Source organism: Terrapene carolina, unplaced genomic scaffold (genome assembly GCF_002925995.2).
Source record: "Terrapene carolina triunguis isolate 2854851 unplaced genomic scaffold, T_m_triunguis-2.0 Scaffold93, whole genome shotgun sequence".
Taxonomy (NCBI): domain Eukaryota; kingdom Metazoa; phylum Chordata; order Testudines; family Emydidae; genus Terrapene; species Terrapene triunguis.
In genome coordinates this window covers 3,589,485-3,616,014 of record NW_020664444.1, presented here as the reverse complement: position 1 = coordinate 3,616,014, position 26,530 = coordinate 3,589,485, and the positions used below count along the sequence as shown (strand labels likewise).

The following is a 26,530-nucleotide window of genomic DNA, read 5'->3' as shown; positions in this document are numbered from 1 at the left end:
CTGCTACTGACTTGGTGTATAATGCTGGGCAAGTCACTTTGCAACTCTTTGCTTCAGTTTCCTATCGATAGCTGGGGGAAGGTAATACTGACTTGCCTTGGGGGAGGGGGCGGGAGAAGACAAAATATGTTAATATTTGTAAAGTGCTTTGAAATCCTTGTATGAAAGGCACTGCAGGAGAGTAAACTGGAGTGCTGTGATGGTGTGGGGCTGGAAAAGTGATTCAGTGGGTCAGGAAGGAATCAGCTAATGCCCTGAAACATGACAATTGAGTTATCCTGTCATACATGCGTGATAAAGATATAACTGATTATAAAATTATCCAGGCCTTTTAATAGAAACATAGTTACAGTAGCTAACAACCTTTCTGCAGCGAACAATATCTCTGAGCACTTTAGCTCCTTCAAAACTCATTGTGATGTAGTAGCTAGAGGTCTTTAGAGGGCTGGATAATTTCATTACCAATTGTCTTTTACAGTGAGATGATCGACTATATCTATTGTGCTACTGTTAAGACTAAATCAACACATCTGTTTTGAAATCTATTGAGCCTTCTTTTTAAGATGCGAAGCGCAAACCTGATGAGGAATTGGCGGTTTGAGTTTTTGTAACCACATGAAAAGAATGCGATTAAACCATCAGTGCTCAAAATGGTTCATTGAGCGGAACCAATGGAGGCGGCTGTGCTTGTAAGCAATGAGTGGCTCGGTAGCATCAGGATCTCTTCACTCAGGACGCAGAGTGTACTCACTCAACACCAGGAATAATGGTTCGCAGTTACAATTGTTCCTCCTGTGTTGCATGGAATAATGAAGAGAATAATATCTCAGTCCTTTACAGGCACCAATTAGCATCCAACAAAGGACAGCAATTAATCACTGCATCCAGTATTAGGAGAGAGATGCACCACTCTGTTTAGCCAAAGCAGATGTGGGAGCAAATAGGCAATCCTTTTCCCCAGTGTGAGGGTTTTGTCACATTTTTTAAAGATGGCCACGTGGCATTGGCTCATGAGTGGAGACCTGCAGTAAAGATCTGACTGCCGCTTTCCCAGCTGTGGAGACCTGGTCTTGTGGACAGAAAGGACCAACCAGTGGCTTGGACTGGGAAGGGGAAGATACTAGTGGGATCAGTTGGGCTGCGGTGTATAGTCTCCCGGGGAAAGTAATATTGGGGGCTTAGGCCCTTTAGAACCGCACTAGGCAAACCATGGGAGAGTATGCTGGAGAATGGTCCCTCGAAAGCACTCAGCTGGTGGGAGACTTGAGTTCAGTATCAGAGACACCTGCTCCCATGACGAGTGGAACATGCACATTCAGGACGCGGGTAAAAGGCAAAGGTGACCTGGGAGTTGATGGGACCTAAGGGAAGATGCTCTTGCAGGGACCTTTTGGTGGCCATCCAAATGAAAGTTCACCAAGCTATTCTCTGGGCACAGTCCTATCTAACCTGCCTGTGCGTTCAAGGCAAAACCTAGGACGAGCTTGGTAGGACATGGTGGCTAGCATGAAAGAAAGAAGAGCCTTTAGCCCTTGTGTCCCCCTATCTTCAAACCCAGAAGCAGGGGGGAGCCAACTGTGGGTTTGAGGGCCAAGAACCGGAGAACCAGCATAACTCCTGGGGGGGAAAATGACCTTTGAGGCTATTAATTTAGCTGGGATAATGCACGTGTGGAGTCATTCCAGCTGGTGAGGTGAGGTTCCTGCTGTGGCCGTGTGGCGCACCAAGCATTTTACAAAGAGATGCTCGCCTTTTGCACTGAGGCAGGTACACAAGCTAAAAGCTGCTCCCCAGCAGTGCTTAGGAGAAAAACCTCTAAAGTTGCTGGCGCCCTAGGGATGGTGCTTTTGGCGTCGGGGTGTGACCTGCCCAGAAGCACTCACGCCCCCGTTGTCCCTTTGCAGGTGAACGGGATAAATGTGGAAGGCATGAAACACTCTGAGGTTGTGTCAAACATCAAGGCCAAGGAGAACGAAGCCAAGCTCCTAGTGGTGGATCCCGAAACGGATGAATACTTCAAGAAATTGGGGATAATCCCCACGGAGGAGCACATCAAAGGTGAGACCCTCCTTACTCCCCCCAGGTGACTGTACCCTGCTCTCCACAGTTATGAGCTTGGGGTCGGACTTTCAAAAGTGATTTAGAACTACTGGTCCCAGTGACTTCCTCTGTCAGTCTAGGTGCTTATGTAGCCCCTTTTGCTAGTTACCTGAGTGTCTATGAGGTTTTTATAAATAGAAATAACAATATTTTCCAGGCAATTCAAACATTTATATATTTTTAAACAATTCATAATTAACCTGTGGAACTTCCTGCCACAAGATCGTGTTGAGACAAACTTAGGTAGGATTCAGAAGAGAATCAGACATTGATATGAATAATAGGCATGTCATGTATAACTAGCTAAGGTAAATGTTTCTAAGAGACATCAATCCTCATACTTCAGGACATTAGATGAACACTAACTGCCTGAGGTTCGGAAGAAACTTCCACTAATAGCAGATTATTATTACACAATTGTCCAGGCGTTTCTTTCAGTTTCCTCTGAAGCATCTGGCATTGTCAGAAGCAGGCTATCAGACTAGGTGACCCATTGATCTGATCCAATGATGACAGTACCTAAGTCCCAAAGACAACATGTCCCATATATGAGGGAGGGGCAAGGAAGTCTGGAAAGGGACTCAGAGCGGCGCCTGCAAGTTATTCCATTGTTGTCCTGGGGCGTATTTTCTCTTACTTAATATGTTTGGATTTGGACACCAGAGGAAAAAATGTAAAGATCCTTTAACTTCTCGTAGCCTTTCGAAAGCATGAGCATGTATGCATATGTACAACCACACAGAGCAAGTGTCATGTGTATGTGAAGGAAGACATTTCACAGGACAGCAATAGCTCTGATAAGTGGTGCAATAAATATTATCCTTGCTGATGAGAACTGGCAGAGAAAGCTGCCTATCTACTATTTGACCTGTGGCGCTGCAAACTCCCATGCTGGGAGATATCTCTGCATTCCACCAAACACATATTTCCCTCCTTGCTGGCTGTGTGAATGGGGAGCTCTGTTTTTCAGCACAGCTGTTTCTTATCTAAACTGAATTCTAGCTCAGGCAATCACTTTGCTCTTTCAAGTATTCAGTGGAGAGAGCTGTCCAAAAAACCAGGTCAAACAATTCTAAGATCCACCCGGGGGGAAAGTGGTGTCAGATGCTCAGAATTCAAAATTGGAACAAACAGGAGATGATGCGAGAGAGACTCTGCTGTTGGCACAAATGATAATGAAGTCCTTGTTCTCCGCTTGAGGAGATGTAGCCAGTGTTACTGCGATACGCATCATGTTCAGTTGCCTCTTCAAGCAGCGTATCCTGGCATCAAAACTCTGACTGCAGCACTGGAGTGTGTTTTGTCACCTTTCCTTTGCAGATTTCATGATCACGGGGAATCGGGCCCGTACAGCTGCGAATATAGAGACAGATTGAGTTTAAAAACACCCAACAATGCAATTTGGGTTTTTGTACCACCCTAGATCTCAAAGTAGGATTTTTGTTTGAAATCACACTGGCTTTCACTGGGGGTCACTGACTGCTACTCATGCAGACTTTGCAGGGCTCTTGTTTTTGGCTGAGTCCTGAAAGCCTGAAAGGCTTGTAGATCTTTAGAACAGTCCTGAAATACTTTCGGCATTGGCATGATGTCACGACAGACATGGTGATGCAGCTCATTGGTATTAGAAGTGGCAACTTTGGATTTATTGCCCCGAATTTACCCCTGGCACATTGGCATTGAGCACTGTTCGCTCCTGCTTGACTAGATTGTGTGTTCTACAATGAAGTGCGTGCACCTAAATATTAATATTTACTATTTGTATTATGACAGCCTCCAGAAGTCTCTACTGGGACCACAGCCTTGTTGGGCTGCGTGCTGCACAACCACACACACACAACACAGTCCTTGCCCAAGAAACGTACAGCCTACACAGAGGGATTACCTATTTAATACTGGCTGTTCTGTGATTGGCACATCTGTACTGTCCTGCCTTCCTAACAGGGATGTGAAATTGTTCATTGGCAGCTCATCCAAGTTGTTGTCCTTTGTTAATAGTGCAGGATAATTGGAGGGCAGTGAAAGATATTACAAAAATGCAAAATGACTCCAAAAACAGATTTCCCCTCCCCCCCCACACACATTTTATTGTGAAATTGACAAGGTGACAATTGCAGCAAAGAATATTGCTTGGGTATGTGAGTATTCTGAGACAAGGAGGGTCTGTTTTTTTTTTTTTGTTTTTTTTTTTTATATCAGAAATGGCCATATGTTGTATTTGATTCAGAAAAGAAGCTACTTCATCCCCAAATGATCCATGAAATGACTTTTTTTTTTGGTGGGGGGTGAAATCAAATGAAACGGGGGGGGGGGAATTAAAAACAAGCTGGGTCACAGAAGAGAAACCCAAGGGAATGAATAGGTTTTTGTAGGGGCTCATAAACAGCCTGGGTGCAGTCTGACTATGACTCCAGGAGAATATACATGCCTCACTTCATATGGCCTGCAAAGAGTGCTTCACTCCATTAACCCTGGAAACGGGAAAGTCATGTGAGTTCCCAGGGTGGGTACGCTAGCGGAAGCTCTGTCTGACACGTCAGTCTCTGGTTAAATGTATTTACCAGGGCTTTACTTTTCTTGGTCTATAGGTGGAGTGCCTCAGCCTATTACTAACGGGTCTGCACAAACCCAGGTGAGTGTCTGTCATTGGCGTCCTATTCTTATTAATCAAATAGACTCTGATTGATGGAAAAAGCATAGCAGTGATCTAGCTATTTTGAGAGGCAAATCTGTCCAAGGAGCAATGTCAACATCCCAATTCACCTTGTTTTGGGACGACATGTGACCTTGTAATCAGAGTGGGGAACTGGAGTCAGGACTCTCACCCCAGCTTTGCCTCTGACTCACCTTGTGATCTGGAGCAAGGTGACTCTGCCTCAGTTAGCTCAGCTATGAAGTGGGGATGACCACTACCTCAGAGAGAGTTTGGAGGCTTATTTAGCTTAATTAACATATACTGATTACTTCCCTCTATAGTTTTTAATTCAAGGCTGGCTTGAAAACAATGCTGGTTGCTCTGCTACCTAGTTTCCTGCTCCTGCAACGTGCATGGAACAGGAGTAGTTGCTAAATGAGAGTGGAGACACAGGGCCAAACTCTGCTCTGGGGTAAGTGGGTGGAGCTCCATTGACTCCGATGAATTGTAACCGGACCCTGCCTCCACCAGGTCTGCACTGGAGGAGAGCGTCTGTGTAATTGGCTAGTAAACACTTGCATTTTTTTGTCACTTGAATTTACAGTTTTCCCCCCCTTCAGTCTTTGTTTTGCAGCCAGCCACGTGTTTGGAAAAAAACCCACAGTATTCTTCACCTGGCAGAATTGGCTCTGATGTTATCTCATAAGGCTGTAAACTCCACACAGCATTTTTCATCTCACTATATATATATATATATATATATATATATATATATATATATATATAAAAAATATGCGCGCGCGCACACACACACACATATATAATGTACATGTTAACATTTCCATTTCCAACAGCTGAATGGAGGATCCATGTCTTCATCCCATAGTGATCTTCAAAGTCCTGAGAAGGAATCAGAGGTAAAAATACATTTTTACAAATTTTATTTTTTCATATTATATAAACATGCATATTAAATACCCTTTCGAAACAAGATTTCTTCTTCACTTCCTGCCCTAAACTAGCATGTAGTGTTCTTGTGAGCTGTTAAACAGCTTCCAGGTTCCAACCCAGAGATGGCTGCATTTCTATAATGGGTGAGCAATCTCTATAGTTTCTGAAGTAGCTCTAGGATCCCATGGGATGAAAGGTGTTGGGGAAATTCAATATGATGTTATTGCAAAAAATGTTAATGCAGGGAAAATAATCAACTGAAAACTAGCAAATGAAAAAACCCCAAGCCCACGACTAAAACATGTAATTACGTTTTGTGGGGGAGAAACTAAAAACCATGATATTCCCTATGACTTGTTCTTGCTTTAAGATGTGCAGAAGCTAAAATGTGCAGGGTTTGATTAAATGGAGTTTAAAAGCACTATTGAGAGGCTCAAATTACTTGGATTGCTTCTGTCTCCATGTGCTGGAGTCCAAACTGTGCATTCTTTCCACGCTTTGTCAGGGGTGCAGGAAAGCTTCCTGGTTTCATGTGGCCTCTGCCAGAGGCAGCAGATGTCCCAGCTTAATACAGACAACAAGTTTTGCAAGGATTCTGATGCACCGTTGTGCAGCTTATTTGTTTACTTAGTTAGGCCCCCATCCTGTACAGACTTAACTTTCTGTACTGTGAAGTCAGTAGGCTAGGCATGGTGTGTAAAGTTAAGCATGAGGGCTTTACTACACTGTATTATTTGGACTTCTCAGCCTGTCTATTCCAGTAAAGGACACAGAGAAACCAGCAGTTTTAGGAAGCACAATGCAGAACCAAGACTTTCTATAACTAAATGTCACCAGTCGCGCTTTATACTAAATTATTTAGCACCCAAAAGGAAAATAAATGAGTTAGAGGGAAACTTGGGTCTAAAACAAGGGACAGGTGAGAGGTAGAGTAATAACTGAGGGAGACAGTTGGTAACCTCATTAAAAGGGTTCACTGGTACCGTTGCATTAGCCTGGTATAAGGTTTAAGCTAACTGTATACATTCAGCTAATTTTAGGCCTCAAATATAATCACATTAAAAATAGTTGCGTGGAAGGATTTCACAATATCTAACAGGACTAAACCCTGTTTCGTGAATTAAAAAATTGAATACACATTTCAGGATTTTTTTTTTTTTTTTTTTAAATTAAAGTTCTCTGCCTATTGAAAAGCTAGACTTTGTAGCATTCTGCTAGGGCCTGAGAATCAGACTAGGACACTGAAATTGACCACTCTTTCATTATTCAAGTTGAATGAAAGATTAAAAGCAAACACATGGCTTCAAAGGGAGAAAAGAGTAGATTTATAACACTTCTCATTTTACTAATTTAGCGTGTGGTTAGTAAAAGAAGTAAGTGATTTCTAAAGTTTTGAGTTGAGTGTCCTTTAACTTTCATTCTTGTCATGCCTTGGAATTGTTCACTAAAAATAAAGAAACGCATTGGCCAAAAGCCCTGATTTTGAAAAGTGACTTGCATCTGGGTGCGTCTCTGATTTTTGTGCCCAACTAGAAATATCTTAACGAGCCCCAAATTTCAGAAAATACTGAGCACCCACCTTCTGAAATCAGGTCCCTTTAAGGTGTCATAAATTGCATGTCTAAAAAGGTAGGCACGCAAAATAAATCAGTTTTTTAAAAATCATGAACAAAGTGTTCTAACGTGAGTGCCTAAAGTCAGTTCTGTTCTAACGTAAGTGCCTGAAATCTGAATTCATAGTTAGGCGCTTAATAAAAGTGACCTGGTTTTCAGGGACTGAAGTAGTGGAAGAATTGGTGATCTGTGTCCCTGAAATCGGGCCATTTTCATTCAGGTGCCTAACTCAGACACCTCCATTTGAAAAAAGTGGCCATTGCCATTTGGGGGTAAACGTTTGACGTGTTGGTTGGAGTTTCAGCTGCATGGTGTCAGTGGGAGTGGTGCAGACAAATGGCTCTAAAAACTTCCCTTAAACTTGAAGGGTGTGTTTCTCCATTTTACTGCACCAGGTGAAATCACGTCCAGCAGGGCAAAGTGAGTACAAAATTTTATTAGAAAATGTTTACAGATAGATGATACAGAGTGTTGAAACTTCAGTTATTAGTCATCGGGGGTAACATACAGAGTATAGGGGGATGTTAGTATTTTGATATTGGATAGCACATAACACATACAGTCGGCAGTATCCCCAATGTGGGGGTATAAGGTGGATGAATGAAGGTACAGTCAGCAAGCAGTGAGGGTACATCACTCATACAGGAATTACAGGCAAGCATAGGTATAAATAAGCGGGCTGGGTAATGAGGATAAGATGACCCTCATATGGTGGAGTTCAGTTCGGTTCGGTGGGTTCAGGGGAGAAGGTCCAACAGAGCTACTGTTCAGATCAGGTGGCACTTGGCACTTTTTCCTGATGTAAATGACTGCACAAGGCAATGAAGAATCAGGCCTTTAGCCCCATTTTCCATCTAAGAACTTCGTGCTTTTATGACCGCGCTGAAAATGCGAATGTCTTGCCAACATTTGAGCATCATTTTGTAGCTCTTTCCTGAATGCTGGTTCTCTCACAAAAACCTACTCAATGCAAATGCGATTACTGAAGCAGTACGCTTTAAATTAAGCTCCATATACAGCCCGTCTGTTATACGAACGTTCTAACTAAAGATGTCATAGCAGAAAAGATACTTGTGCTCCAAAGCTCTGCCACGGCAAGTTAATGGACTCTGAGTCCCAATTAAATAATCTTTGTGCTTAGCATGAAGATGGAAGTGCAGTAATGCAATTTAAGGCCTGCAGTAAAATGTCTCTTCAGAAGACTAATAGATATTTAGCTGAAAGCACTTCATCCTGCATATGAATTGTTCCCTAAGGAGTTGAAGTCCAGCTTTTGCCCATTACAGAAATAAGAGGGCTGAGATGAACTTACAGGCCACTGGGGTTTTGCCCAGAGTGTTTATTGAGGTGGCGGCCATCAGTAGTATGAGGAGGAAGCTATGAATCAAGTTTCATACAAGACGCATTGGACCCAGTTCTCCTAGATATCCCACTGAATTGGCAAAAAGAAGGTTGGATTGTTATGCTTTTTATTGGGCAGCTCCCAAGGTGCTATTCTCACTACATGTGGGCAGAGCTCAGTCGCCTGTAAGCAAATATTTGCATTGTAATACCTGGTGGCTTTGAGATGCAGTGCTAGGTGTGGCCTTTTTACAGCCATCTAGCTAGAAAAAACCAGCGAGGGTTCTCCTCCACTCTGAACACCAGAGCTATAGTGAACCAAGCCCGTAATGTAACCGAATCAGCAACTCAGTTGCGGTCCTCAGTTAAACATGCCCTACTGTAATGAGCAAGTTTGTGCTTCCACAGAGCCTGCCGTTATTCCATGTTGCTTCCTCTTATAAAAGCTTTTACTGTCACTAGGGGCTTAATGTTGTGTTTCCAAACGTGGTTCCGTCTCACCTTTGGCAATGGCACCGCATTTTTGTGCTTCTGCTTTTCCAGTTCCAGTAACAGCAGCAACACATTCTTCAGGGCATTTTTTCCCCTCCAATATTGTAATTAAATCTCTGGCCACAAAGACACCCTGGTCGCCACTTAAACCACAAACATGACAAACTCGATGGTCTGCTCCACAAACACGGGCTTCTTATCATATGCCCTTAAGGAGAATCTGCCCTAGTTCTCGGTAAGGTTTTATGTACATGAGGTACTAGAGGGCAAGAGAACTACAATCACAGGCATAGGCCTGATGTGCCATCCAGCGGGGGATGTAATCGGACACACATACACCCACCCCAGTCAGCCCATTGTATTCCTGCAGGGGGCACTGTTGCACCCAACCATGCCCATTTCACTCCATGGGCACAGCTATACCACCCAGCATATTACACCGCAATACACCATAACACGAAAGCTTCTCACGTCTTCTTCCTCTTTGCAGGAGGGAGAGTCTGAGAAGAAGGACCCATTTGAGGAAAGTGGCCTGAACCTGAGCCCGACTGCGGCAGAGGCCAAGGAGAAAGCGCGCGCCAAGCGGGTGAACAAGAGGGCTCCGCAGATGGACTGGAACAAGAAACGGGAGATTTTCAGCAACTTCTGAGCCAGGACGGCAGCTCTTCCCCTTCTCCCCACCCTCCAAACTGAACATCTCCAACGCGCACCAGCCCTCTTCCTGGCTGTCGACCCAAGACGCTTTGTGCTCTGCTCTTCATTGGTCGCTTTTTGCAAGGCAAATTTTTAAAAAGGGTCGTTTATGGACAAGTGATTCCAGTAGAAAGATGACCAAAGCTCCTCCCAGCACTTACCCGGCTGCCTGCGGTTCCCACATTGCTGCTGAAGAAAGACTGGAAAGATTTCAGTTTTCCTTCTTACCTGCTTTATTTTGGTTTTTACTATTTTGAGCTTCCCCCAGCCGCAGAATCCCCGGTGGGATATTATGCATTCCTGTTTAAAAGCCTTGCGCTGAGGGCTCCCAAACTGCAAACTCTTATTCGTTTCAATTCAAAATAATCTAGTTTGTTAAAAAAAAAAAAATTGAAAAAAATCCCGCTCTGAGCTACAGTGTTCAATACTCACATGGTGGGAGATTGGTCAGTGGCTATACATTTCTCTCTCGTTGGCTTCTCTATTGATTTAGAAGGGTTGGTGGGGTTTTTTGTTTGTTTTTGGTGTAAAAAAGAAAATTCCCCATCTGTTTCTCATTAATGCTGGAACCACTCTCCCCCGGGATCCCTTTAACCAGTGCAATAAAAGCCCTTTTCTCAGCAAACCTTTTCTCTTCTGTGCTCCACCCCCGCCTCCCCTCAAAACAAACTCTGGGTGTTGAGAAGATGGTAGGACTTAAAAACAAAAAAAAAAATCCCACAAAACCTAGTAGCCCAAACAACCCAAGCCTCAGATGTGCATAATAAAATGCAGAAATGGCAGGAGAGGAGGGGAATAAGCCCCCCCCCGACAATAAAGGAATGTCTGTGATTCCTGTTAGCACATCCACCCACAAGGTTTTCTGTCCCCGATCTCTACTGGAAGCCCTGCGAGAACAAACTCAATGAGACACTGGAAACATGGCTCTTCAGGCGGACTTCAAAGAAGCACAACCGAGTGTCTCATCAGCTGGGAACTGAAATCCCTGAAGACCTTGCTTTGAGAGGCACTCATGAAAACAGGGCTTCAAGCAGGAGCAATCCACGGCGGCTCGTCCACTCAGACGCTGGCTTCAGGACCAAGCCCCAACCCGAACCTGCTTTGCTATTCCTGACTCAGGGTTTAAACCTCTCCCATTTTCCTGCTGATCTCTCACCAGCTGCATTGCCAACCTGGAAGAATAACAAGCAAGCTCTCTGTTGTCTTTTATGTTGGGCTGGGCCGGGCCCCTTGTAGCAATGTGATCTGGCATGTGGATTGTCTTATAGGAAGATGGAATACGATCTGCTGGTCCACACCGTATTGCTAACCGTTAAACAGGTAGCGGGGTTGGCGGAGCAGACAACTGCTTTGGCTTTAGGCCCCTCTTTGAAAACACCCTGCTCTCAATGTTAGAGTGTTCCATAAAATGTACCATTAAAGCTATCCGACATAGCCATGACTAAACTAGTATAAAATCTTCACTACTTACCTCGGGCTTCAAACGAGGGACACTAACGAAGATTAAATTAAACGTGTACTAATGGCTTCCAGGCAGTGGAGTTGTACTGGGGCTGGATCTGTGCCGTAGAGAGCGGGACGATTCCCGTTGCCTTCTTACTGAAAGCTAACAAAACAGCCTTTTTGGCTGACATGTATTTTGTAACAATGGCAAAAATAGTATTAAAAAAGCAGGTGGGGTGGGGGATGGGCAGAGCAGACAGTTTAGGTAAATGACCACTCCCCACCACCACCCTCCAGCTAACGACACACTAGGGCAAGAATGTAAGATTTGCAATAGTATTTACGATAAAGCACATGGTTCAGTTTTTTTTGCCCCAGGTTACCCTCAGACTCTGTATAATGAACAAGTGGCCTTTGACTTTGTGCACTATGGTCTTGTTAAGGTTCTGTGTATATTTCGTAATACTGAGCTAAAAAAGGTGCCTTATAACATTTACTGTTCCTTTCAGTAGATGGATGTATCGCAGCACAGTGGGGAGGGGACGGAGGGGGTGTTCGGCTTCTTTGCAGGGACCAGTGAAGTGCGAGGCTGTGACCATACTGAAGACAGGGCTTTTGGCTGGGCTTGCTTTTAGGGAGGATGTACAGTGTTAGTGGGGCAAATGGATGCAAATAGGATCTTGGAAAGAAATCTCTGCAAGTGTTTGGCTGTAAGCCCTGGGACTGACACCAGGTTGGAGAGGGTTAGTAAGAAGTCTAGAGCTTTTCTTCCCTACAGGAGTCTCACATTGGCCTCTTACCTTGCGTTTCAAAAGAAAATTTGATGGCGGGGGGAGGAGGGGGGGCTGCTTGCTGTTGGCCACAACAAACAGTTGCTGCTCTAAGAAGTCAGTAACAAAAGAATCTTACACTCACGATATGCAGATTGCTTTCAATCCCTGTACTTCCAACTAAGACAGAGACAGTATGCGAGTCTGCTAGGGGTAAAACCTCCCCAGCTACATTGCAAGGTAGGTGTTAAAATACAGCGTAGCAAACAAGGAAGTCATTCTCGAAAAGCCTGTAAATAAGACAGAACCAACATAGTTGAGGGGAAAATAGCATGGTTGTGTTTTTTTTTTTTAATGCTGATCAAAATAAATCAGGTATGCAAATATGTACCAATAAGATTTTAAAATTATCGCTGCATAGTCCATGGAAACGGCTCATGGTTAAAGCACTTATCGCTATTTCTGACATCTAGTAGCTCTGTAATAATAATTATTCAGTTTCTGTACATTTAACTTGAAAAACCAATACAAGTATAAAGTTATCTGCATTGTAAAGACAATGTATACTGTAATGTCAATAATAAACTTTGTTTTGCCATGTACAGCTTAAAAGGGTAATTAGTCTGTTCTTCATTTCAGTCTTGGTGTTGTAAAGAGCGTCAGAAAGCAAGCACAATAGCGTGTTATATTAAATTCCATTCCCTCCACTGGCTGGTTAGAAGAGTGGGCCAAACAACTTCTGCAGTTCTGCGATGGGTTAATAGTTGTCGTTGCTTAGAACGGTGACTTGCAACGGAAGAAAAGTGTTGGTGCCCTTTTTAGCTTCTTGGAGGTATAAGGGCGCCTGAAAGGTTTGATTTTGGTTTACTACTTTTTTAAATTTAGGAATGTCTAGTATTGGCTTCATTTCATGACTCTGAAATCCATATTTCTCAACCCTTAATTGGAAAAAGCTGGGTATGGTGAATCTTTAGCACAAAGAACTTTTTGCCCAAGTGTTGGGGATAAAGAGGCATAAACTAAACATTTTAAAAGTTTATTTAAAAAAAAATCACTTCTCTCTATCAGCTCTCTTCCTTGGTGTTTCTGATGTTATACACCCGCTACTGCTCCAGTTTTAAGTAGGCCTCAGTGTAGATGAGACTTCAGTTTCTGATGTGTGTATGTGTGTGCGTGTGGTGTGGGGGGGAGGGAGAGCATAACTTTGCAGACATCCTTTAAACATTAGAAAGAAGCCAAAAAAAAGCACAAGCCAGATTTCCCTCTCTGTATGTCCCCACCTTTAATACAGAGACAAACTCCCAACCTGCAGTGCTTATGCCTGAGACATAGAACCCGGCCAGGTCAGGACAGAGCACCGCAGGTGTAGGCTTTGTGGGTGACCGCTCTGTAATCAAGATTACGCAGTATTATGCAATCAGAATAAAGCAGCCCTTCCACTCCAGCCCGTTGCTGATTTTGCCCCTGTGCTAGGCAAAGCTTGTGCGATACTAGTGCAAGAACAAGTTGTTGGAATCTTAACAGTTTCAGTAGCAAAGTTTTCCCCAGTTTGGGCCCAACTCCTCAAAGGCACCTAAATCCCTTTGACACTCTGGACTTCAGTGCAGAGCTGCTTGGAAGCACACTAGAGTCCTATGGGAAATTCCTGCAGTATTTAGGGGGATTTTCTGTTTCCTTCCCCCCACCCCCAGCTGTGATAGAGCTGGCTGAGGTGTTCTCCTCTTTCCAATCCAACAGGCCCTCAGTTCTTTAGGGGTTAAATCTGGACACACGAAGGATCAGTCAAAACAATATTTATCATCTGATTAAGCCAAAGCTGCTACTGGAACGGGTGGTTCTGTGACTGATTCCCACCACACCGGAAATTCAAATACCTGACCCCTCCAAATTTCATACCCATTTGAAAAACGCCTTCGCCATCCGGCACCCTTTGAAAGGCAGACACAGCCCCAGGATCAGAAACAGAGCTATTTTAGCATCCCCGTTGCTGCACTTACGCATGTGCTTAAATCCGGCAGACTTGCTTTATGGGCTGTCCTGCATCAGGGCCCAAGATCCAAGGAGATCCCAGGGGGAGAGAGTGTTCAGAGAGGGGCAGCGTTGCCAAAGCTGAACTTAAGAGCGGCGCTGCTGGCCCTTCTCTGCATCACTCTCGATGCTCCCCCCGTTCTTGGCTACGAGCGAAGCCCCAACGTCCTGGTCTGGGTGGCTGGGCTCATCTTTGTGAAGCCCGAATTGTACCTTTTTAATGTAATATCCCTCCCCATGGGGGGCTGCCCCATGCTCCCCTCCCTGCCTCCAGCTGGCCCTTGCTATGCTCACTCCCTATGCCCGCCAGCTGTGGCTGAGGCCACCACGGCTCCCTCCGGCCTGTAGAGTTGTCAGTAAAACCTTAATAAAAAAACCACCTTTCTTAAGCCAGTCTGTGACCAACCAGCTTGAGGCAGGGACTCTGGGCAGGGCCAGGCCCCGAGCTGGCGGCAGTCTCCTTCCAGCTGCCCCAGACACCGCAGTGTGTAACACTTCCCCGTTCCCACTGTCCCTGCGCAGTGTTTGTGTTAGACACCCACACCGAGGGACTGTTCCTGCCGAGCTGACTCAGCGGGACGGCTGCATTTCAGAGCGCGCTTTTCCCCTTCAGAGATCTGCTCTCGCCGGGGAGCTGCTGCATTCCCATCCCATCTCTCTGCAGCACGAGGTCTCTCCCCAAGCCCAATGCAGTCTTACTGGGGCTCAGAGTCCAGCGGCTTCACAATCCCGGTGCGGAGCTGTTGCTCTAGGAGGAGCAGCCATCCCCTCAGCATCTCTTAGCAGCCGGGCAGATGTGTCTGTTGAGGCACTCTTTGCAGCGAGGGTTCACAGGCAGGCAGATCTGCTGGCCGAAGCCCACGAGGAGCCAGTTTATCTCACTCCAGAGATCCCTACAGCCCCAGAAGGGAGATGAGTTTGGTAAATGCTGCTGCTGAGCAGGATTGAAAAGCAGCCCAGCACCGCTCAGGTTTTTAATTCTTTTTCCCACCAACAGTTCAACTGTTTTAGCTCCTCATCCTCTCGGAGGAATATTCCAGCCCTAGCTCCCGTCCGCCCCGCAGACTTTCCCAGAGCCCAGTCCTGCTATGCTGGCTGGGGGCCAGGACCATTGTGGGCTGGAGCAGCCAAAGTAACTTTTCCGTTTTCTCCTCTCTCCAGTGCAAACAGGGGAAAGGCACATACACAGCTACTCCCACCGCTGGATGAAGCAGACAGGCTTCTACCTGAGCTCACAATAGGGCTGTGCTACCCCCCATTGCACCCATAGCTGGGCCTTGCAGCATACAAATTCCAGAGGCCACTGCACACCGAGTGGCGTGCTGGTCTAGAGCAGTTGGTGGGGTTTCCTTCCTGTTCAGCGGCTGTTATGAGTCTCTGATACACAGAGAAACTAATTGATCCTTTAAGATCTAGGCCAGAGTTCATCCCTGGCATACTCCATTGCAGCTGACGAGATCGGCAGACAGATCACCACTACTGGATGGTGGAATGGCCTCCCAAGGGAAGTGATGGCCTTGGGTGTGTTAAACCAAACTGGACAGTAGAGAATGCGCTGTAGGGAACAAGTCCAGCAGCACAGACTGGGAGTGACTAAAGTCTCTGCCATCTCTGAACCGTCCAAACAGCTGAACTAATGCGGCTCCCCGGGAAACAAGAAATAACCCGCGGCCAAGTCCTAGGCCCAGGCACTGCAATGCCAGGCTTCCTTCCCTGCTGCGTCCGTGACAAGGGGAGGGGACAGGCTCACTGAAAATGCCCGGGGCAGGGTAGGAAACAGCTCCGCAGGGTTCTGTGTGCTGGATGCGGCAGCCGCTTGTTGCCATAAACCACAGCAACGAACAAAAGATGCTTCAGACTGGTACTGGGGAAAGGAATGCCGGTGGCAGTTTCCTGTGAAGATTACAACGGGGAGGGGAGGGGGTGTGTGTGTGTCTGTCTGTGTCAGGATTTCAGAGCCAAGCAGCAGCGGAAAACCAGCCCAGATTCCCCTGTTGCATGAGACACCTCACCTGGGCAGCCAGTCCTCGAGCGCCACTCTGGTCTCCTCGGGGGTTTTAGTTTCCTTCTTCACCCATTTCAATCTGTTAGAAATCCTGTGCACATGGGTGTCCACACCTGGGGAGCAGAGAGTTGGAGTCAGGAGGGAACACCTGGTCAGGAGGAAGCAGGGTCTAAGGAGTTAAAGAAGCAGTCAACTCAGGACCCATAGCAGATGCACCAGCCTGTATTGGGAGATTCTGCCATCTGAGGGCAGATGGCAAGTGGGTTTTTGCTGTCCAAAAGTAGGGCCCTGGGAGGCAGAGTACCATGGCTGGAGTAAGTGGGGGGGTGTCACAAATCCACATAAAGAAGGAACAGCAAGGTCTTGCCAATGGTGAAAGACAATTTCCCCCCACCCCACAGTCTGCCATTCAGAAGTGCCAAGCTCTGGGGCTTGAGTTGGCTTGAAGATATTTCCTTCGTTTTATGTATCCCCGGCACTAAGCTGACCAACGAGACGGCAAGAAGCGCGTGAGCTGGTCTCACTGATGCCACCACGCTCTTGTAGGGTGCTCTTCATCCATAGAGCTCAGCGTGCTTTCCACAGGAAAGGGGGCGTCGTCATGCCCACCTGGTGGCTGTGGAAACCGAGGGGAAGTGACTTGCCCAGGGTCACACAGCTGAGCAGCAGCAGAGGCGAGAGCGACTCTCCAGCCACTGCCCTATTCACTGGACCATCTGCCTCTCTCAAGGACCCTGGACCGGAGTTCTCGGATAAATGCAAGGCAAGACTTTGCCTTTTCCTTTGAATTTTCTGACAACCCGAGAAACCCCTAACACTGCCCAGCTAGTCCATGTCCCTGGTGTCTTGCCCCTGTGTTGGGGCTACTTGCTGGCATATTTCAGAGCAATTATTTTGAGCACTTCCATATGAGAACATGGATTAAACCAAGACTTGCTTGGAATTATGACTAAATATCTTGGGGATGGGGGAGGCAGAATTATTCATTCTCCCTGCTCTGGTAGCTACCAGGCCAATCTCAGAGCAGGCATGGGACACAGCTGATCTTTCAGACAGCTTCCAGACCCTTTAGGGCTTTCTGGGACAAAACCAGCATCGTTAGCAGCACTCTGAACCCGAGGCAGCCAGTGCATGTCCTACCTAGCCCTCAAAGGTCAGAATTGTTACAATATTTGTATTTCAGTGATTAAGTAGCCAATAATTACAGCGTTAATTAAATAATACTCATGTGTTTTAAGATGTACTTTGTCCCAGTAATTTAAGTTACCGGTACTTTATTCTTTATGTAGGCAGCAAGGAAAAAAGTGCTAGAGCAGGATTTTCAAATCCAGGAACCTCAAGGTACGGAACCTAAAGAAGTGCACTGATTTACCAAAGCACCGCGCTCCCAGATGCTCCCACTGATCCCTAGGAGTCCCTGCGGCAACGCTCATCTACCAGGGCTAGCAGCACTCCAGGCTGAGGGTTACTGTAAGAGATGAACCCTGCCAAGCCACAGAACAGTGTCTAAGCAGGACGGTCAGACAGGGTGTCAGGAAAGGATGCGAGCCAGCTCAGAATGGCTCCAAACCAGGAAGTCAAAGCCCTTTCCAGCTGCAACCATGACATCTGCACCGCCAGTGGATTAATATGGAAGGGCTAGAAAAGAGCAGCCGCCAAGCCCCAAAGTCCACAGCCGGGAGTTTGGCCATTTTCCTTCCATCTTGAAGGATGATTATTAGCTTTTGATAAATCGGGGGGAAGGGACAGAGGTGTGTGCACACGCACGCGTTCACGTAATCGAAAAGACCTTTCTTCCCTGGGAGCCTGATCCAAGAAGTCCCTTTGACTTCAGCGTGGGAGTTCTCTGCATCGAGGGTTTGCTAGGTGGGTCTCAGCATCAAGTGGGGTTACCTCTCTGCAGGGATCACGATTATTAAGTCATGAGATGTCGCTGATCATCTCAAGAACTTTACGAGGATGCTATAGAGAGGTGGCTCCTCTCTCGATACATGGCCCAAAAGTAGTGGGACGTGGCTTTGAAAGAAGCCATGATTTCCCCAGGACAATGTCACTCTGAGCAGACTGGGGCCGCAGGCTGCACACTGTGAGACAGCCACCCCATCTGACTTACAGTTTGTTTCATCATAAACAGTTTTCTTTGTAGTGGTGTGATCTAGCAGGTCAGGGCACAGGACTGGGGGCCAGGACTTTTGGGTTCTCTTCCTGCAGTGGCCTCAGCTGACATTAGGCAAGCTGCAAACGCTGCCCCCTACTTTCCCCAGGAAATGCATTTAATAATGCTACACAAAGAGTTTGGAAGGCTCAGGGAATGTTTGAAAAGTGCTGTGAGACTCTCAGATGAAAGGTTCTTAGCACAAAAGTAAACTATTGTTAGATCAGCAGTGACAGACTGGTCCTTCTGTTGCTAATTGAACAAAACCCAGGAAATTGCTGTAAACAGGAAGTGTATAGCTTTGCTTCCTAAATCAAAACAGTGCGTACAATTCCTTGGAAAGCTATCAGAGCTCCCTCTAGACTCTCCTCCCCAACAGCGGATTAACTGTTCAGAAGGAACAACAGACTCAAAAGCTTGCCAGTCTAGTGCAAGAACCACACTTGGTAAAGCCGAGTTTCAAGACACTGTTGTGGCCTGTGTTGAACCTGGTATTGAATTTTCACTCCAAGCAGGCGTCATTCATCAGGTGGTAGCATTACCAGGTTTCCCATGACTCTCTCTGATTAAGCAGCAAACACACTTTGAATATTAATCTGTCCCCAGAGACCTTGATGCATACCTGGAGCTCCGTCTTAGCCGAACAGAAAAGCTAGTACGGCAGTGCCACCTGCTGGCCTTGGTGAGCTAAATCAAAATCCTGCCTTACCCAGATTCTGTTCCTTTAAAATGAAGGGGTACAATTGCTACCAGAACCTCACTCCAATCCAACCCCGCCTCTGAGGCCCATCCCCACTATAAATTCAAGAAGGCTTCAAATGATAAGCCCCATCACCTGAAGACATCGAAACAGGACCTGAATACAGTGCTATCTAGGCCTCCAACTTTTGTAAGTTTCCAGTACCAGAAATGGGGCAAAGAAACAGAGACACTGATTGCCACAAACCTCTTGTCTGACAATTCCACAAGGAACTCTGCCCCTAGGAATTAAAGTTAATGCCAATTCAGCCTAAAACAGCCAGTTTCAAACAAAATCCTCACAGGGACCGTCAGCAACTAAGCTCTTTCTAAGTATAGTTGCAAAAATCAGACCTCCCCGGTCTCTTCTCCAGCTGGCCTGAAAGAACCGTTTCCGAAGTGAGATTCGTTTAAACAAAAAATATGTTGTTATTTAACAGAGGTATCGTGGAATTACATCTCCGTTGCTTTGCACTTTTCATCAGGGGACCTTAAAGCGTGATACAAGTCACCACACATCCCTAGGTATTATTCATTAAGCAATGCCTTTATTCTTAATCAGCACACCTAGGAGGTAGCAATTAGACCCATTTTGCAAATAAGTAAATCCAGGCAGAATAAGCGACTAGCCCAAGTGACTTCACCAGCCTCAGAATCCTTCTGGTATTGAGATCTATGGATGAAAAGCTCCCTATGAGAGCAAGGTATTATGTTACAAGCAATGGATCGGGAAAGATTAGGATTGGGAAGAGTGGGCGGATCATGGTAGAGCAGTGCCCTCCACCCTGCAAAACATACCGATCCCAGTCACGTTGTTCCAGGCAATGTTCATGACCAAGTGGGCCATCTTGGGCCCAACTCCCGGCAAGTTCACCAGCTCCCTAACGGTACTGGGGATGTCACTTCCGTATTGCTGCTTCAGGATTGCGGTCGTCTGTTTTATGTACTTCACCTTGTTCTGGGAAACGAAAGCAAACAGCATAGGAGCTAAGTTCCCATCCAAGAAACGGAAAGGAGAAACATGTACCAGACAATAGGACTATTTCCTTCATTGGAGGGAACAGACGTGAGTTTGTAGAGGAAAATACAAAAGATGTCCTTGATTTATCCTAAAAAGCAAGAAGCTGTAACGTGATCAGCTCTAACCTCTAACCATGCTTGGGAGGATGCCAAACGAGTGCATTCTTGTCCTGGATACAGATTGCTAAAATGGGATAAAATACAGCTTCCAAATTACAGCATATTAGTACCGAGTCTCTCGTAAGCAGGACATGATGCAGGATTGCCTGCAGCAAGGGGGAAGAAAAGAGGGTCTATGGTGAGCTGAAAAAAAAAAAGGAAATACACGTAAAGGGAGAAAAGAGAGGCGTTCTCACTAGTAGGTGAGTGTAAGAGGCGAGAGTAGCAAAGGAGAGTAAGAGAGGTAGGGAACATGAACGGGACAACAAGGGGCATTGCTTTGGGAGAAGGCAAGAGGAATAAATAGGCAAGGACAGAGGTGGTTCCCAACTGCCATCACAGGTCATATGGATAATTTTTATGGAAGAAGGGGGTGAAGCTTGCAAAAGCCGATCCAACCACCCCGATCTGACTCATCTCTTTGTGCCTCGGATATTCCTGAGACAACGCCAACAGTTTAGGGACCAGGGGCATCATTCGACTTCTGCTTAGACACACGGCCATCTACAACCACTATGGTCTGGCTCTCACCTTCCAGAATCCCACCGGGTAAATGAGCTGCCCCAGAGTCACGTCGTCCGTCTGCAGAACATTGTCCACCGTGAGGCCATGCTCCCGCAGGCGCAACATGGCTGCCGAGGTCACCTGATCTTTGGTCTGGCTGGACAGCATCAGCGACAGCAGAACCTGATAGCGCATCACCTAGAGGATGAGATGGGAGATGGAGTGTCAGAGACCCCTTGACTAGACAGGGCTGGGATCCTGAAAGTTCTGGGTCTGCGGTCTGCAAATCAGTGGGGTACAGCGACACATACACACATGTGACATGCGTATAAATATGTGCCATATGGGCCTCTCCTCAGCTCTTACCTTATTACTACTTAAATAAAAGAGATTGCAGTCGAAAAGAGTCAGAAATTGTATCTACTTCTGTTTCCCCAGAACCCTTAAAGTTTTCCTCTTAGGTAATCACGGCTTACAGAAAAGCAACGGGGTGATATTAGAATAATTCGCTGGAGTTCATATCCATGGAATCGGCATCTCTGCAGGCTTGACAGTGAAAGATAGAGCTGGGATTTTCAGAAATGCCTATGTGATTTAGAGCACGTGCCCTTGACTTTCAATGGGATTTGTGCTTCTAAGTCACACCCACCTGACTCCTATTGGATTTCAATGGGATTTGGATGCCTGATTCCCACAGGCCTCTTTGAAAGTCCCAGCCTAAGGGCTTGTCTCCAGGTTAGTGCAGGGCCAGCCAGGGCGTGAATCTACAGTGCACCAGCTTGCCACGCAGTAACATCCCACATGGGCACGGCAGTGAAAGTCACTGCGCTGTAGCACCACTCACATGGGACGTTTTAGTGCAGCAAACTAGTGCACTGCAGGGTCCCATGCTGACTTGCCGCACTGTAACTCACCATGTAGACAAGCCCTTAGAAATTAAAATCAAATACGTAATGAGACATTGAATTGCTGGACGACTCTGGACAGAGCATTTCACTGAGATGAATGTGTTTCTGCAGACTCAGGCCTCAGAACACTGTCCAGTGTGCGGCACAGTCACCAGAAATACCCTCACTGGCTGAATTCTGATCTCACACCAGCGTCAGTCTGGAGGCACGTCACTGAAATAAGTGAAGTTGCTCTGGTGTAACGGAGCAGGATTTGACCTGGTGTCTATTTCCTGCTTTACTGCTGAGTTAGAATTTCCTTCCCTGTGACTCTGCGCTGCAGACCCCGTCTTCCCAGCCAGGCACCCGGTGCTGGGGGTTAGTGTAGCGACTAAGATGATTGCAGAACATTTGGGCTACAATTCCAGCCTCAGGCTCCTCAACCCCCTAAAAACAGCCCTTGAAAGTTCTGGCCAGCAGCCGGAAAAGCCCGGGGTTATTGTGCTAGGGGTTATTACAATGCCTAGCTTTATCTTGGAAGGAATAAGTCTATTCCCTTAGGGAAAAGAGTTATTTCCCAGTGATGACTTGTGGTTCTCTTTAACCCCAGAGTATCACTTTGTGCTGGTTGCTGTGTCTTTACGGCGTCACACGCTGTCTCAGCCTAAAGCAGAAGCTAACCATTTTCACTAGGGACTTCAGACTAGGACATGACCCCAGTCCTGGGGCCAGAGATTACAAGAAGAGCAATATGTCAAATAAATCTACCCAGTTGCATCTTCAATAGCCTTCCTTTGGAGCCCTGTGGGCTGCTCAAGTATACATTGCTCGAGCTGTTATGCAGAGATCACCAGAGTCAGCCTGCCCTTTATCTAAATGTTCTCACACAAACAATGCCATTTGATAGAGTCTCCCTGCAGCCTCCCATCGCAATGCCGCACCACGGTTTGTTGTTTGTACCGATGCAAACGTGTGCAGATGTTCCCTTTGGAGGGCGGCGTCATTCTGGGCCTCTGATTCTGTGCCAGCGACTTGGGGAAGCACAGCACCATTCCCAGCACGCCTGCGTTTTTAAACAAACGTTTTCTTAATGGTGAACTAAGGGGGAGAAATACTAGATCTGTGACCTTTTTTGCTTCTTTATAGTGCATAAAAGCAGCCCAGAAAGTTTCCTTCTGCCCCGCCGCCCCCCCCGCCAAAATTTTGCTTTGTTCTTTGTGTTAAAGATTTAAGTCTTGTCTGCTCTTTAGATCCTGAAAAACTCTGTGGCTGATGGGAGAACTGGCAGGATTACATCATCAGATAAGCCATCTAAGAAAAAAGCACAACTGAGAAGGGATTTGCACACAGACTGTTTAAAACTCTTACTATCTAACTCAAATATCTAGACATGGAATCAAAAGTTCCTTTGGTAGAGGGCCAACACAACACCTGTGCCTCTTCAGTTACAGGCCGCGAGCTCTCCCAAACCACATGTCTAGACTCAGCCAAACACAAAGGGCACGGCAAGTCTATTATTGTAAGATCTTGCGTGCTCTAGGTACAAACTCACACTTCTTTAGTTAAACCAGTACAAGACTCCTTTGTGGCTGTGTGTAACTGGGTGGTCTGTCCTTTTATGGGTGGTGGGGAAATGGGGCCAGGCAGCCAGCCCTGTTCTGAGGCAGAGCCCCTTTAAGAAAAAGGGTTTGGGCCTGGTAAAAGGGATAATCAGACCCAGCTGGAAAGGGGCCCCCCAGTGCTTCCTATAAAGGCTGAAAGAGCTCAGCGGAGGAGAAACTGCAGAAAGACAAGTCCTGCAGCAGGAGGAAGAGACCCAAGGAGAAAGGCCTCTGGGCCCCTGCAGCCAGTTTTGCGCAGGGGAACAGCTTGGTTTTGTGTTACTCTGCAAGTTTAGTATTGGCATAATAAACTGTGCCCTGAAGGAAGGGCCTGGACAGACTCTGGGTGAGGCATTTAATCCTTCCTGGGCTGAGAGGAGAGGGCAACAGCCTCTAACCCACTTAGGCCTTGTCCACCTGAGACAGTGGCCCCAGTTTAACTTGAAATCAGTTTTTAAACATATTTAAATTGCTGCAAACTCCTGGGTGGATGCTCTTAATTTGGTTGGAGGGGCTTATTTCAGTTTCTTAAAGCTGTCCCTTATGAACTTCAGCTAACCTCCAATAAGAGCATCCAACCAGCCTTTGCACTGGTCTAACTGAAGTCACTTTAGAACTTACATTAAACTGGGGCATCAGTGTGTGTAGACCTGAAGGCTGCCTTTATCCAACAAAGAAGAGCAAAAAGGGACACACAACTTCCTTCCCTCCCTGTCCTTGCAAGTCACCTTTACACGAGATGCCTCATTGTAGTTCCCTGCTAGAAACCGGTGTAACAATCAGCAATTATGCTGAGAGAATCCCATTAGTAATGCTCACATTGATTTATTTTGGGAAGAGGTGGGTTTCCCGGCTCCTCTCAATGCTGGTTCCCCTTGCTAGAGGGTGTTGAGACCAGTCAGCTAGATATGACTTCTCCACGACTCCCAAAGGGATTTCTGGAGCTGCCTTTATGAGCCACCAGCCTACACCAATTGGCAGGGACCACCAGAATATTTTTCCATGGCTTCCACTCAAAACCAGACATCACCTTGCTCCCTGGCTCACAAACCTTAATCTTCCCATCAGCAAGTGTCTCCGTTTAAGGTGGAATTAAAAAAAAAAATCATGTCACTAATAAAAACCACGTATGTGGCATACGTCACTCTTCATTAAGAATGTAAGAGCTGCCATGTTGAATCAGACCATGATCCATTTTGCCCAGTGTCCTGTCTCTGAGAGTGGCCTGGACCAGAGCTTCAGGGGGAGTGTACCGAACAGGGCAGTTATGCAGCGATCCACTCGTCTTCCACTCCCAGTTTCTGGCAGTCAGTGGTTTAGAGTTGCCCCAAGTGTGGGGTTAAGTCCCTGCCCATCTTGGCCAATATCCATTGATTGATCTATCCTCCATGAAGTTATCTAGTTCTTTTTTGACTCCAGTTACCCCTGACTGTCCCCCTCCCCGTGTTTGTGGGCTGCAGACTAGAAGTTACTTGCACCAGGGACCGTTTTTTAGCCATCTAAAGCATATAGCATGTTCGTGGTGGCACCTCGGTCTCCTATTCTCTGCCTTTGGCACACAACAGTTCAGTCTCCTGAGGACTGACATGCTTCAGTCTAACCCAAATTAAGGGGTCAGTATGGGGTAACTGGGTGAAATTAATTAGCAGAGCTATGCGGGAGGTCAGGGGAGATGATCTAATAGTCCCTTCTGGCCTTAAACTCTACAAAACCTGGTTCAAGTTTTGAGTGAAAAATGAACCTCCAGATCAGGAGGACTGTTTTGCACAGCTCTGCTGGCCACTCCACTTCTCTCCCTGTGTCGGAGCTGCTGCCTGAGTGGAGAACAGCTGGGGAAATTCACACTGTTGTTCCATAGCATGTCTCCAGAACCTGGCACTGAAGGGAGCTCCTTCACCACACATTGCACTTGGGGGAAGGCAGCATCCACACAGCTGCTGAGATTCTTTCCTCTGGTGTGACTTTTCCCCCCCTAGGGTTCCTAACACTTAACATATTATTAGAGAATGAACAAAGGCAGATGCTCGTAGAGGCAGAATGAACAAGAGGTGAGGACAAGCCTCCCTCCCCCAGTTCTCATCTTCTGACTTGCTAAATACTTAGCTCTGTGTGGTGGGGCTGTCTGCATTGCCTTTGTTGGATGTGGCTTCTAAGCACATGGTTGTAGGATACAATTATCTCACTGTGCGTCTACGTGCTCTCCTACCACGCAGCAGTAGGGGATACAAAGTTTGTTTGTGTGCAGGGCTGCGAGGAGCAAAACGAACGGCATGGATCCCCAGCTGGACTCTGTGTCACTGGCCCCCCCACTGAAACAGCAGCCACCCCTTAGCTTACAGTGACCTGCCACTAGCTCTCATTGGGCCTCCAGACCAAAGGATAAAATCTCCGAAGCACAGTCGGAGCACAGCAACCCTTCATTATACTGGTTTCCACCAGGGAGAGTCTCTTCTTTGGTGTAACGCTCACGGTCAAAGCAGAGGCATCAAGATCAGGGCTGATGAAAGGGATGGTCAAGTTCAGGTAATGGGATGACAGACCACCCCATGGAACAGCCCTTCTTCATCTCAGTTCTTCATCCTTGATGCCCAGCAAAGAACCGCCAAGGAGAACACATCATTCATCTGGCAAGATAAACCACTCTCTGAGTGACCAGCAGCATTTACGCCATTTCTCATGGCCTACAGCTGTCACACCTTTCAAACACACATCCCTGGGCAAATCGCGGAACCGCTGTAAAACTAGGGTAGGGTACCTGCCCTCCAGCATGAAGGAGTTTGAGCTCCACAGCTGGAGAAAGTTGCACAATATCGTCTGTTGCTCCGCTAACGCTCTCAGGTTGAACGGTAAGCTGCGTGCTTTACCTCTGGAGGCGCGCTGCTGTCAAAACACTTCTCAGCCCCCATCTGATCCACAGGAGCATCCTTATTCCGCCTCATTTCCCGGATATTATCCAGCTGCTGCCTCCAGTTCCCTGGCTCCCATTTCAGTCTCTTGGAGTCAGTCTCCTCCTTCTCAGCAATGCCTCCTTCCAAAGAGTCATACCGAACGGTGACTTTCTTCTCCTTCCTGCTGCTCTTGGATGGGACGGATGCCGTGCTGTGGGCCCGACTTCCTGAAAGAGGTGAAAAAGGGACTTTCAGACCATAGCCTTTGGAATAGTCAGGGCCAAGCTCCTCCCTACACCAATACAGCGGAGCCATGCAGCCTAAAGTCGGGCTAAGGTTCCACCATTCCCCTGCTTGTCCCCCAAGCCCTCCCATCAGGAACACAACCATGTCCACAACATATACATAAGACAAGTTTTCCAGTGTAGACTTATGAACTGTATAAGAACTTATTAGAAAACGGCCCCTTTCACATGTAACAGCGCGCACACACAGCATAACGGCAT

General features: G+C 46.6%; 2 protein-coding genes across 2 annotated transcripts in view; one reads left to right on the top strand and one right to left on the bottom strand.

The window, feature by feature from the left end:
• The window catches only part of SLC9A3R2 (SLC9A3 regulator 2), a 91,424-nt gene extending 81,208 nt beyond the window's left edge, over positions 1 to 10,216 (top strand). Inside the window, exons 4-7 of the mRNA XM_024212466.3 lie at positions 1,905 to 2,058; positions 4,689 to 4,732; positions 5,590 to 5,652; positions 9,624 to 10,216. Coding sequence (XP_024068234.2) covers positions 1,905 to 2,058; positions 4,689 to 4,732; positions 5,590 to 5,652; positions 9,624 to 9,782 — 420 coding nt within the window. The 3' untranslated portion in view covers positions 9,783 to 10,216. The remainder of the gene's footprint in view (positions 1 to 1,904; positions 2,059 to 4,688; positions 4,733 to 5,589; positions 5,653 to 9,623) is intronic.
• A 2,141-nt stretch (positions 10,217 to 12,357) lies between these two features.
• On the bottom strand, positions 12,358 to 25,992 carry NTHL1 (nth like DNA glycosylase 1). The gene is made up of 5 exons (XM_024212467.2): positions 25,892 to 25,992; positions 20,676 to 20,846; positions 19,764 to 19,923; positions 16,080 to 16,185; positions 12,358 to 14,960 (listed from the first exon to the last, which is right to left on the bottom strand). Exons 2-5 carry the CDS (start codon positions 20,841 to 20,843, stop codon positions 14,837 to 14,839), a joined length of 558 nt encoding a protein of 185 aa, XP_024068235.1. The 5' UTR covers positions 20,844 to 20,846; positions 25,892 to 25,992; the 3' UTR covers positions 12,358 to 14,836.
• Between the last annotated feature and the right edge of the window lie 538 nt (positions 25,993 to 26,530).

What these genes read in the sequence shown, in the direction of transcription:
- NTHL1 (XM_024212467.2), bottom strand. Translation starts at nt 20,843, where the DNA reads ATGCGCTATCAGGTTCTGCTGTCGCTGATGCTGTCCAGCCAGACCAAA. An exon ending in GAACAACGTGACTGGGATCG is followed by an intron (nt 16,186 to 19,763) that starts GTATGTTTTGCA and finishes TCTGCTCCCCAG; the next exon opens with GTGTGGACACCCATGTGCAC. An exon ending in CTCGAGGACTGGCTGCCCAG is followed by an intron (nt 14,961 to 16,079) that starts GTGAGGTGTCTC and finishes CTGGGGCTGTAG; the next exon opens with GGATCTCTGGAGTGAGATAA.